Genomic DNA, 13,266 nt, shown 5'->3' with positions numbered 1-13,266 from the left:
TAGAATGTAGTTAAATAGACAGTGCAGATACATAAACGCAAATAAAGAAGAACATTAGATAAACAAATATCAACAAGGAGCAAATATGAGACGAAATTGACAAGGAAATCTAGACGTCGTTTATCAACAGCAGAAGCTAGAGAAAACCAGTGGAAATTAACAATAAAAAAAAAACGTCTCTGGTCTAAGGAGGATAGCTTAGAAGGAATTTGGCAAAATAAAAATATTCTCAACAAACATATTTCCTACACGGATGGTAGTTCCGTGATACTCCTGAAGTCCACAAATGAGGTAACAAATTACTTGATGTTAATGCCCATGAGACTCAATACTCCTTTTTACCGCAGCAAGTTGAAAACCAAGGGCTTTGGTAAATGTTATCTTTCACACAGAAGCCCTTACTTCTATTATTTTTAAGTTGCTTGATCAGCCACTTTCATTATATCCTTGGGTCAAATATGCAACAGAAATTTATTGCTTGGGGGAAAGTCAACGAAAATCAACCGAATTAAGTCATCGAAGCCAGAAAAACACAACCAGTGGCAAGTTTTGTGCAGAGTCAGAGGATGACGCTCAACTGGTTAAAATATGTCATTTCGAATAAAGTTCATCGTATCAGTCAAAAGTTTAACCATGAAAAACACTAGGTGACCAAGCGCACAAAGTCAAACAAAGTCAAAGTGTATTCTCCAATGGTGCCCTATTTATCTTAAATAATTCTCAGCCACATTCACTTACTCCAGCTTCAGCTTTGTTTCAAAGCTTTATATTTCTTATTTTCATTTTGTGAGGTTATTGGAGCCGTCGACAACCAGATGCTATACCACAAATTTCGGTAATTATAATTTTACCATTATAAACTCAATAAATTTAATCCATGTGAGAAAAAGAGTTTGGACGACGCTAATCACTACGGCAAGGAATATTTGGTGATTCGCTAATGTAAGGTTACTAAATGACCCTACACTTATCTCAAAAAAGAGGGCGAGTAACTCTTTAAAGCGAATGAGGCAAACTAGTAAAATTAATCTTCTTTTTCCTTTTTTTAAGGATCTGAAGCACTGTATTTACTATGAACGTTGTAAAGGCACTATCCTGACTGCTTACACATTTGTGGTTGCTGAACTATCATTTGAGAAACAGTAAACTGAGAGATATGCACATCCTCCCCTTAATAAGGACTGTCTTTGGGAAGGACATAACAAGTTTGAGATTCTCAACCTTTGCTCTTTTTAACTTCTTCCACCGTGGGTCTTTCCACTAGAAGACAACAAACATATGAATTGGAACACTGGGCAAGACCATCCTTTTTATTTTGGACCCAACATAAGAAACTTACCTTTCATTTGTTAGCTCTTCATCTTCTTCATCATAGTATTCATCTTTAATATCAATCCCATTCTGAAGAGGATATCCTTCAAGAAATCGTTGTGCCGTAGCTGCAAGTGCTGCCATTGCCGTAGTTATATCAATCGGCTTATCTTCTTTGCTTCTATAAAAATACTCGGTTATAACCCTTGAGGTCATGCCGGAATTACAATATTTTGCGGTTAAAAGGGATGGGATATATTAGCATTTAGAATTAACCATTCTTGCACATGTTGTATAACGTGCTCTGTTTATTTTGGTCAACTTTTAACTTATAAATTTATAAATTAATTAAAGCAATTAAATTAAATTAATTAATATAAATTAATTATATAAATATATCAATTAATTATAATTAATTAAATTGATTATATTAATCAAATTAATTATATAAATTAACTTATATTAACTGATGCGCATCAGAAGTTGCACAAAGGGGAGCAAAGCTGGATTGTGTGACTATAAGCAGCGATGACACAGATGTATAAAGATAAATTGTGAGAAAGAAGAAAGTGAAGAATCTAGAGCAGTGAGGCTTAACTATTTTATACAGAGCAAAAATAAAAAACGAAACAAATTACATATTATCAATGCACAGACCAATTTTCTCCTTTGTACATATTATCATATGAGTACAACTTACTATTGTACACATAATATGAGTAAGGCATAAGACCATACCAACGGTTGAGGGGATAGTATAGCTGAAAATAGATAGAAATCTTTTGTTTATTCTATGTGGGGTTAATTTGCCCTAGAGTATTTAAGATGTCGAAAGTTATTTTGAGTCTCTCTTAATAAATATGTTTTTATAAAAACAATAGTCTATATTCTGCTGCAATTTAAAACATCGAATTCGCTTAATTCCGAATTAGCTTTTGAAAAACCTTGGTTTTACCAACCAGAATAGCTATACAATAACTTTGATGCGGCTGAGGTAGGAAGTCTCTCATATTTTTTTCTTTTTAAGAGAAGATTTTGGGATTTAAACATTTCAGGGTGCAAAAATAGGTTTGAAAATTCATGTTAAGAAGAAAATGTCGTTGAAACTAGGACTATTGGCGCCTACTGATTATACTATAGCCGCAGCCATAAAATAATCACTATATATAGTATACAGCAATGATATATATAGACCATAGCAGCACTATATTCTTGAATTACTTGATTCTTGATTCTTGAATTAAAAGACGATCAGATATCATAGAGAGCATAATAGAGCTGCCTAAGTAAAGAGCGAAGTGGGCACAACGTACTTTTGTTTCACCAAAGGATTTGGTGAAACAAAACGCTGTCCGACGCTCATTCAATTCCCAATCACATCCAATCAAAATTTTGAATAAGCCATTTTGTTCAACATAGTTGAAAAGCCCACTAACTTTGTCTCTGGGGATGTCAATCCCTCGTGGCTCTCGGGGCAAGGGCTATAAGCTATACAATTCGCCAGTGGTTTACATACAGTATTTGTTGTTGGGAAATGGGGGCATATTTTACCTTTAATATTCAAAGAACCAAGGGTACACAGGTGATGCTTTCAGAGAATTGTTAGCTAAGTGAAATGGAGATGCAGTTTGTCAAGAGGGCGTAACTCAGGAATAACAAAGTGTATAAATTTGGAACTTAAGGTAACGACGAGGAGGAAAAGCAATTGATTAACCAGGCAATTTTCACGCTAATGCTACTACAACTACTTCTACGACTGCTACTACTCCTTCTACTCCTGTACTACTGCTAATACGATACTACTAAGGCTACGAGTATGAAAGTGTATATTCGAGAGAAGGTTAAGGGGAAATTTGAACTAAATCAATACACAGTATGTACATGCAGGTTATCAAAAGGTTTTTTTTCAAGAATGGCTTATGGAATTAAGTTGGATCTTTCAGGGAATGCTTAGGGGGAGGATCAATTGACAAAAATGCAATACTAATACTACTACCACTGCTATTCCAACTACTACTTCTATTGAAACTAACTTTAAGGCTAAGAGTATTATACTTAAAATATTAGGGAATGTTGAGAGGAAAATCAAAATAAATAAAAACCCACTATGGGCATACAGGTTATCATAAGGGCATGCCAGCAATATCACAGCAATGGCTCATAGCAATACGTTGAAACTTCCAGGGGTTGATGTGGGGGATGTTCAATGACCAAAAGCCAATATCTGTATAATACTACCTAAAAAAACTTTAGCGTAAAGAGCCGGGCGTTGAGAAGGGAACAGCGCCTTTCATACAGGGAGTAATTTCTGTCCGTTTTAAGTTTTAATGTCGCTCCTTACTTTCAGTTAAAAAAAAACTAGTTTTTTAAATTAATTTCTGAACGTTTTCGAATTAACGCATGCTTAATTTTGGCTCCCCGCACATAAATTATTAAAATTAAATTTGCATATTAATTCTTTTTTTTGGCTAAATGGCTTTCTCTTAGTTTTGATCAGACGATTTTGAGAAATAAGGGTTGATGAAGGAGGCCTAGTTGCCCTCCAATTTTTCGGTTACTTAAAAAGGCAACTAGAACTTACAATTTTTAACGAAAGTTTTTATTAGTAAAAAATATACGTAACTTAATAATTAACTTACGTAACAAACTTCTATATTCTTATATTTTTGTTATGTATATAAGAGGGGTTTGTCCCCTCGTTAATACTTCGCTCTTTACACTAAAGCTTAAGTTTTGTCCCAATTCCTTAAGAATGACCCCTGAATCAGAAAGATCGTAGAATTAATGGTTGAAATTACTAAAGATACTTTAGCATAAAGAGCGAGGTATTTAGGAGAAGAACCCGTCATATGCGTAATAATCTCTTTCAGTTTTAAGTTTTAATGCTACTCCTTACTTTCAATTGAAAAAACTTTTTCATGTTTATTTTTTCATTGTTTTTTTTTGTACTGCTAGAAAATCCTGCGCCCTTTTCATTGAACTTCTCTTCCCCCATGAAATATTCCTCCAAGGAAAGATCCTCCCACATAGCCCCCTCCCCTATACCCCCCCCCCCCCAAAAAAACATTCTGTGATCTTCCAAATAATCACTACTGTATGTAATTAAATTTAAAAAAAAAAACAAGTTCTTTTAACTGAAAGTAAGGAGCGACATTAAAACTTAAAACGAACAGAAATTCGTAATTTTTTGCGAATGTTTTTATTAGTAAAAGATATACGTAACTTATAAATTAGCTTACGTAACGAACTTTTGTATTTTCATGTTCTTATTACGTATATGAGAGGATTCACCCCATCGTCAGTACCTCGCTCTCTTTACACTAAAGCTTAAATTTTGTCCCAATTCCTTAAGAATGACCCCTGAATCACAAAAGCCGTAGAATAAATAGTTGATATTACTTAAAATACTTTAGCGTAAAGAGTGAAGTATTAGGAGGAGGTAAGCCCCTCATATGCGTAATAATTTTTATTCGTTTTAAGTTTGAATGCTGCTTCTTACTTCCAGTTGAAAAAACATTTTCATATTTATTTTCTCTTTTTTTTTTTAATAATGCCAGAAAATCCTGCGCTCCCTTCGTGGAAATTTTCTTCCCCTATGACAAATTTCTCGATGGAAAATTCCTCCAACACATCCCCTTCTTCTCAACCCATCCCCCCAACCGAAAATTCCCCCTGAAAACACCTGTACACTTCCCAATAACCATTACTATATGTAAGCACTGGTCAAAGTTTGTAACGTGTAGGCCCTCCCAAAGGGACTGTGGGGGAGTAAGTATTCCCCAAAGATATAGTTATAAGATTTTTCGACTACGCTGAATAAAATGGCTATCTCACAATTTTGATCCGGTGACTTTGGGAAAATAATAAGCGTGGGAGGGGGCCTAGGTGCCCTCCGATTTTTTTGGTCACTTAAAAAGGGCACTAGAACTTTTCATTTCATTAGAGTAAGCCCTCTTGCAGCATTCTAGGACCACTGGGTCGATACGATCACCCCTGGGAAAAAATTAAATAAAAAAAACTATTTTTTTAGCTGAAAGTAAGGAGCGACATTAAAACTTAAAACGAACAGAAATTACTCCGTATATGAAATGGGTTGTCCCCTCCGAAATCCCTCGCTCTTTACGCTAAAGCTTTTAATTGTTTTAAAAAGTAGAATTGAGGCAAAGAGTCAAACTTTAGCGTAAAGAGCGAGGGATTGCGGAGGGGACAACCCATTTCATATACGGAGTAATTTCTGTTCGTTTTAAGTTTTAATGTCGCTCCTTACTTTCAGCTAAAAAAAAGTTTTTTTTATTTAATTTCTGAACGTTTTTGAATTAATGCATGTTTGGTTTTTTCTCTCCGCACATAAATTATTAAAATGAAATTTGTATATTAATTCTTTTTTTGGCTAAATGGCTTTCTCTTAGTTTTGATCAGACGATTTTGAGAAATAAGGGGTGGAGAAGGAGGCCTAGTTGCCCTCCAATTTTTCGGTTACTTAAAAAGGCAACTAGAACTTTTAATTTTTAACGAACGTTTTTATTAGTAGAAAATATACGTAACTTAAGAATTAACTTACGTAACAAACTTTCATAATCTTATATTTTTATTATGTATACGAGGGGGTTTGTACCCTCGTTAATACCTCGCTCTTTACACTAAATCGTAAGTTTTGTCCCAATTCTTTAAGAATGACCCCTGAATCAGAAAGGCCGTAGAATAAATAGTTGAAATTACTAAAAATACTTTAGCATAAAGAGCGAGTTATTTATCTCCTCCTAAATACCTCGCTCTTTATGCTAAAGTATTTTTAGAACCCCTCATATGCGTAATAATCTCTGTTCGTTTTAAGTTTCAATGCTCCTCCTTCCTTTCATTTGAAAAAAGTTTTCATGTTTATTTTTCATTGTTTTCTTATAGTAATGCTAGAAAATCCTGCGCCCTTTTCATTGAATTTTTCATCCCCCATGAGTGATTCCTCCAAGGAAAGATTCTCCAACATAGCCCCCTCCCCTCAGCCCCGCCCCCAAACAAAATAATTCCCCATGAAAACGTCTGTACACTTCCCAATAACCATTACTATATGTAAACACTGGTCAAAGTTTGTAACTTGCAGCCCCTCCCCCAGGGAGTTATTATGGTTTTCGACTATGTTCGCAAAATGGCTATTTCAAAATTTTGATCCGTTGACTTTGGGAAAAAATGAGCGTGGGAGGGGGCCTAGATGCCCTCCAATTTTTTTGGTCACTTAAAAAGGGCACTAGAACTTTTCATTTCCGTTATAATGAGCCCTCTTGCGACATTCTAGGACCATTTGGTCGATACGATAACCCCTGGGAAAAAAACAAATGAACACGCACCCGTGATTTGTCTTCTGGCAAAAAATACAAAATTCCACATTTTTGTAGATAGGAGCTTGAAACTTCTACAGTAGGGTTCTCTGATACGCTAAATCTGATGGTGACATTTTCGTTAAGATTCTACGACTTTTAGGGGTCCTATTTTCTTAAATAAGGCAAATTTTCTCAGGCTCGTAACTTTTGATGGGTAAGACTACACTTGATGAAACATATATATTTAAAATCAGCATTAAAATGCGATTCTTTTGATGTAGCTATTGATATCAAAATTCAATTTTTTAGAGTTTTGGTTACTATTGAGCCGGGTCGCTCCTTACTACAGTTCGTTACCACGAACTGTTTGAAAAAAAAAAAAAAAAAAAAAAACAAACAAATAAACACGCGTCCGTGATCTGCCTTCTGGCAAAAAATACAAAATACTACATTTTTGCAGATAGGAGCTTCAAACTTCTACAACAGAGTTCTCTGATACACTGAATCTGACGGTGTATTTTGACAAATAAACACGACAAATAAGTCATAAACTGACAAATAAACACGCACCCGTGATCTGTCTTCTGGCAAAAAAAAAACGAAATTCCACATTTTTGTAGATTGGACCTTGAAATTTTTTCCATAGGGTTCTCTGATACGCTGAAAGCGATGGTGTGAATAAGATTCTATGACTTTAAGGGGATGTTTCCCCCTATTTTCTAAAATAAGGCGAATTTTCTCAGGCTCGTAACTTTTGATGGGTAAGACTAAACATGATGAAACTTATATATTTAAAATCAGCATGAAAATCCAATTCTTTTGATGTATCTTTTAGTATAAAAATTCCGTTTTTTAGAGTTTCGTTTACTATTGAGCCGGGTCGCTCCTTACTACAGTTCGTTACCACTAACTGTTTAAAAAAAAAAAAATCCACATTTTTGCATATAGGAGCTTGAAATCTCTAGAGTAGGAGTTATCTGATGCGTTGACTCTAATGGTGTGATTTTCATCAAGATTTGATGACTTTTAGGGGGTGTATCACCCTTTTTTCAAAAATTGGGAAACATTTCTCAGGCTCATAACTTTTGATGGGTAAGACTAAACATGATGAAACTTGTATATTAGTAAAATCAGCATAAAATTCGATTCTTTTGATGTATTTATTGGTACCAAAATTATCTTTCTAAAGTTTCAGTTTCTATTGAGACGGGCCGCTCCTTACTTACAGTCCGTTACCACAAATTGTTTGGTTAATTTTTTTTCTACGGCCAAAGACAAATCTAAGAGCCTACTTGAAAACGCACGCTGAGTGGGTTCTCGTCATTTCGTTATTATACTATTTCGTATATTAAGCCATCTCGTTACTGAAAAGTATGTATGTACTTCGTCATAAATTTGCTGCCCCTATAACTATTGCTAACGACTCCCCTGAAAACTCTTTAGCAAGTTATCATTATACATAGACATCATAACTATGCATAAACATTATGAGTATTATATAGGTGAATGTTTGCTATAAATATTTTAAGATACTATAAACATATATATATATATATATATATATATATATATATATATATATATATATATATATATATATATATATATATATATATATATATATATATATATATATATATATATATATATATATATATATATATAGTATAAAGAGTAAATAAATATACAATTATTGCTATATATACGTATGTATATATATATATATATATATATATATATATATATATATATATATATATATATATATATATATATATATATATATATATATATATATATATATATATATATATATATATATTATATATATATATATATATATATATATATATATATATATATATATATATATATATATATATATATATATATATATATATATATATATATATATATATATATATATATATATATATATATATATATATATATATATATATATATATATATATATATATATATATATATATATATATATATATATATATATATCATGAAATGAGAAATCACCAATGCAGCAGCACAAACACACAAACAAAAAAGAAAAAACAGAGAGACAGAAGGAGAAAAGGAAGACTGTTTTCCTAAATTAGTGATTAATATAGACCAGCACTTGAATGAGGCCTTAACCCTACTCATCCATACAATCACATAGGTCAAACAGCATAGCCACACACAATCAACCATAAAGAATAATCCATGGACAGGCAGTCATGTCGTCAATAAGTATAAGTCGTCATTTACCAAACAATAGAAAAAATAAAATTCAGAGGCAACACCCAACATAAGGGCTCATCAGGAGAATACACTAGCCTATATAGGGTTTCGCCACTCTAAATTCTCTACCCAGCACAGTGTTGTGGCTACCACAGAATATCCATGGCATCCCCGCGTCAGGTATCACCCCCAAAATATATGCCTATGAAAGAAAAAAAACAGCAAATGTAAAACAACCAAGTAAAACCAAAACAAGCTTATCCTGTTAATATATCACTCCCTTTAGCAACAATAGGTAAACTAAATATTATAAATTTTACCAAATCACAAATATTAACACATTGCAAAAAACCTGAATGAACTAAACAATTATAGAATTCATCTTTACCATGTGACTAATTTTTAAGAAAATCCGCTCAATTAGAAACACAATTCAAAATAAATGGCGCTGCTACAACATTTCTCGAACCTCCGAAATTAGTTGAAAATTTCTTTAAGTATTTCTAGATAGTTCTTTTGATATTTATTTAAAAGTTCGTTATAATGGAAACTAAATCTTTTAAATTGCCAAGTTAATTTATTTGCAGAAAAACCTCTTGATATCAATTTTTGGCTTATGATTTTACATCTATTTTTAAAATCAATATAATTGCTACAAATCCTTGCATAACGAAGTAACTGTGAGAAAAACGCTGAATATGTGATATTTGAGTGTATATTACTTTCAGGGAATGGGAAACTAATCACTTCAAAATCAAAATCATCCGTTTTATTATACATTTTAAAACTCAATTTATTATTATCACAAATATTAATATTTAAATCTAAGAAATGATCTTCATGACCAGCGCCATGACTAGGCTCAAGAATAAGCTCTGATGGATATATATTTTTAGAAATATCAATGAAATCCTTACAATTTAAGACCAAAATATCATCTAAATATCTTTTATTATTTGACAAAGCATGTTTTAAATTAATTGGATTATTCTTATCCATCATATATTTATATTCTAGTTGACTTAAAAACAAGTCAGCTATAAATGGGCTGGCATTCCCCCCCCCCCTTGGGAATTCCCACAATTTGCTTGTACAAATCACCCCCAAATCTTATATAAGTATTGTATAAAACAAATTCCAATAACTCAAAAATCATATCCAAGCTGTAACATCTCAAGTTAACTGTAGTATTAAAGCAATTTGTCCATATAGCTTTTTTATTATAAATGTCTATTTTTAAGAACCTTTTACTAGATAAGAGGAAAGATTTCTTGATAACAGTTTTTAAATTATCAAACACTACATTAAGTGATAAATTAGTATACATTGTCGCAAAATCGAAAGACTCAATTCTTTTAGCTGAAACCATTGTTAAAGAATCTATCACCTGCAGTGAATTATTAACACTCCAATATGGATTAAAATTCGAAAATTTTTTAATACCAGAACAATAGGTTTCAAGTTTATTTACAATTTCCTTTAAAATTAAAGAAATGTCAGTAGCAGCAATGCGGGTTGGACATTTAGCTGCTCCAGCAATAAACCGTGGTTTAGGGGGATTCTTATGAAATTTTTCAGTCCAATATAGGAAAGGGAACTTTTTATCATTGTCATTTATTTTAATATTAAAATTTTTAAAAAGTATTTCTTCAGTCTTTTCAATTAAATTTTCATCCTCTATATTTACCTTTTCGTAAACATTAGTTGTGCATAACTCCCTTTTTAAGATATCACAATACAGCTTCTAACAAATTATGGCAAAATTATTATTAGCTTTATCCACTTGCACAATTACAAATTCATTCTTTAGATTAGCAATTGCTTGTTTAATCTTCGCATTATAAAATAATGATTTAGTGTTAATATTTTTTAAGTTAGAATATATTTTATTTCTTATTCTACAAATAATTAAATTGTTCCAACTTTGAAAACTCTCTTTATTTTTATTCTCTTTCTTACACCACTTATCAATAAATAAATCAAAATCATTTTCCAAGCTATCAAGAACACTCGATGGTTTCAGATGATGAGAAAGACGGAAATTAGCCCCTTTATTCATTATAATTTGAAGATCATCTTGCTTTATTATTGACAAGTCCCCTGTTATAACATGTTTGTAAGTAGGATTTACAAATGGGCCAAGTTGCTTACAATTACAAACCGGTTTCCAATTTATATCACTATCTAGTCTTTTTAGTATTAAATTATAATTAAAAATAATTTCCCCAATAGTTTTTGAAAATTTATAAGTTAAAACTGGACTATCATTATAATTCAAATTACTAGGAAGGGCCTGTTTCACATGCCGCTGATTTAAAATTTCTGGTAAATTAATATCTTCAATCTGCTTACAAGTAAAATTAATAGGTAAATATAATCTGTTATCCTTATTAGTAATCTTATCGAACTTTTTCTTTTTTGAAATAAATTTCGTTTTAGTTAGAATGCAAATTGTATCACATATTACTTTAAAATTATAATCAAGAGCTGTATTATTCTTAACAATCTATATATATATATATATATATATATATACGCGTTACTATAAATCGGTACCAAAGTGCAATACAGTAAGAGAACAAACTTATGATTATGTCTTATAAAACCATTTAAGAACCATAGCTGATTATTTTGTTTCCAATTCCAGAGACCATAAGATGTTATGACTACTTTCAAAACACTTTCCAATATGAGTATTTAGTGATTTAGATAAAATAACGCCTTTTTTTGTCACAAATCACCCCATATACCAATTTCCATTATTACATAATTCGTGGTCTCAGCTAGCAGACTAGAGTTAGTGTTTCTAGGCCTTCGTTTGGAGTATTACTTCTCGTAGTGCACCAAAACATTGCTTCAACGAGACAACATTTCAGGAACACAATTTCAGATGATTATGCTGCGTCAAACAAAGCTGCTTCTCAAGTATCCATTCCTGAAACCTTCCTTAGTGCCCATTGTCGAGCAAAAAAGAATTCACTTTTGACTTGTACCATCCCCTTTTCGAAGACGCGTGCAATACGCGTATAAGCATCTTATTGGTCTCATTTTTGGAGTATCTCGTTCTGGATAATCTTCCAGTGGGCTCAAAAAGTTGAGTGGCTCAATCCTCTCTTGAGAACTGAGAGAAACCGAATATGAGTGCTTATATCCTGCTCTTTCCCCACTAATTTAGTTCCATGACGTTACTTTGTTAACTAACTAAAAAGTCGATAATCAATAATGTTTCCAACAATTGGCTGGGAAAAGTTTGCAAGAACATTATGGCGTCTTAGATGATTTGTACTTTGTGAAGAAATAAAGGAAAATTCTACTAAGTCGCTTCTAGTCGTTTAGATATGTAGAAAGTACGCCCCTGTGTAATTTTGAATTTTACGAAAGAAGACTTTACTTGTCCTTTTATGATTTAATTTCATTTTTTTTTTCATTTTCTTCTTACAAGGAGAAAAAGGCCTCCATATTGTGATATCCTCCTCAATTTTTCATGAACTGTGAAAGTTTTGTGATAATATGGTATCAACCAAAAAATAAATGGTCCTCTCACATGGATCATGGGCCAGTAAGAAAATTACACAGATACAAAAAAAATATAAAAGAAAGTAGAAACGACATCAGAAGTAATATTATGATTATTGGATGCACACAATCAGCTATCTAGGAGTCCCTTACAAACTGCATTACACATATTTGGACTGCTGAAAATACTCATACCCTCAACGACCCCGACAATTTTTGCATATTGAATGGGGTTACAAATTCTATGATAGAAACTAACTGATTCATATTTTACACATGCCACAAGTCACATTTCTCACAAGTCACCTTATCAACGCTTCAATTCATATATTCGGAGCAAAACTGTATTTTTACTTTTCTGGTTTAAAATTCGTTTATTTTATTTTTTTGTGTAGGATGAAGATATAAGGGCAGGGTCGAGTTTTCATTCCCCTCCCTCTCCTAAGGAAAGCGCGCTTCTAAGGTTTTGACTAAATTCTTCTATTATATACATACTTTAGAAGTTTTTTTCAAGAAACATTCCCCTCGCCTTCGGCCAAAAAGTATTTCCTAAGTATGGGTCTGGTAAGACACAATTCTCGGGTCCAAATTTTCTCCAGTCTAAAATATTTAAGATATGATGAGTAAAATATTTTAGCTTTTGGTGACGATCTTAATAAAATTACATTAAAGTTATTCCTATTTTTTCATATCTACATGATCCCTTTCGAAACATTCTATATATAACCTTATACATCTGTAAATAATATCTAGCTTTTCGTACTTTTCGTCTCCAGAATAAAGGAGGGTAAAAAAAATTGCTGTTGCCTTTCATCAAACGGTTCGTGATAACAAATTGTAAGTAAGAAGTGATTCGAAGTAATAGTAACCAAAACTCTAACGCAAA

The 13,266-nt window shown here is 32.2% G+C and overlaps 1 protein-coding gene across 4 annotated transcripts in view; it reads right to left on the bottom strand.

Annotated features, from left to right (window-relative positions):
• LOC136039763 (uncharacterized) overlaps positions 1 to 13,266 on the bottom strand; it is a 93,677-nt gene that overhangs the window by 75,649 nt on the left and 4,762 nt on the right. For all 4 annotated transcript variants that reach the window (XM_065723622.1, XM_065723623.1, XM_065723624.1 and 1 more), the window contains exon 3: positions 1,340 to 1,492. In XM_065723622.1, the coding sequence (XP_065579694.1) occupies positions 1,340 to 1,492 (153 nt within the window). The remainder of the gene's footprint in view (positions 1 to 1,339; positions 1,493 to 13,266) is intronic.

This window comes from Artemia franciscana, chromosome 20 (genome assembly GCF_032884065.1).
Source record: "Artemia franciscana chromosome 20, ASM3288406v1, whole genome shotgun sequence".
Taxonomy (NCBI): Eukaryota; Metazoa; Arthropoda; class Branchiopoda; order Anostraca; family Artemiidae; genus Artemia; species Artemia franciscana.
Note: the sequence above shows the minus strand (reverse complement) of the source record. Positions and strands in the feature narration are given on the sequence as shown.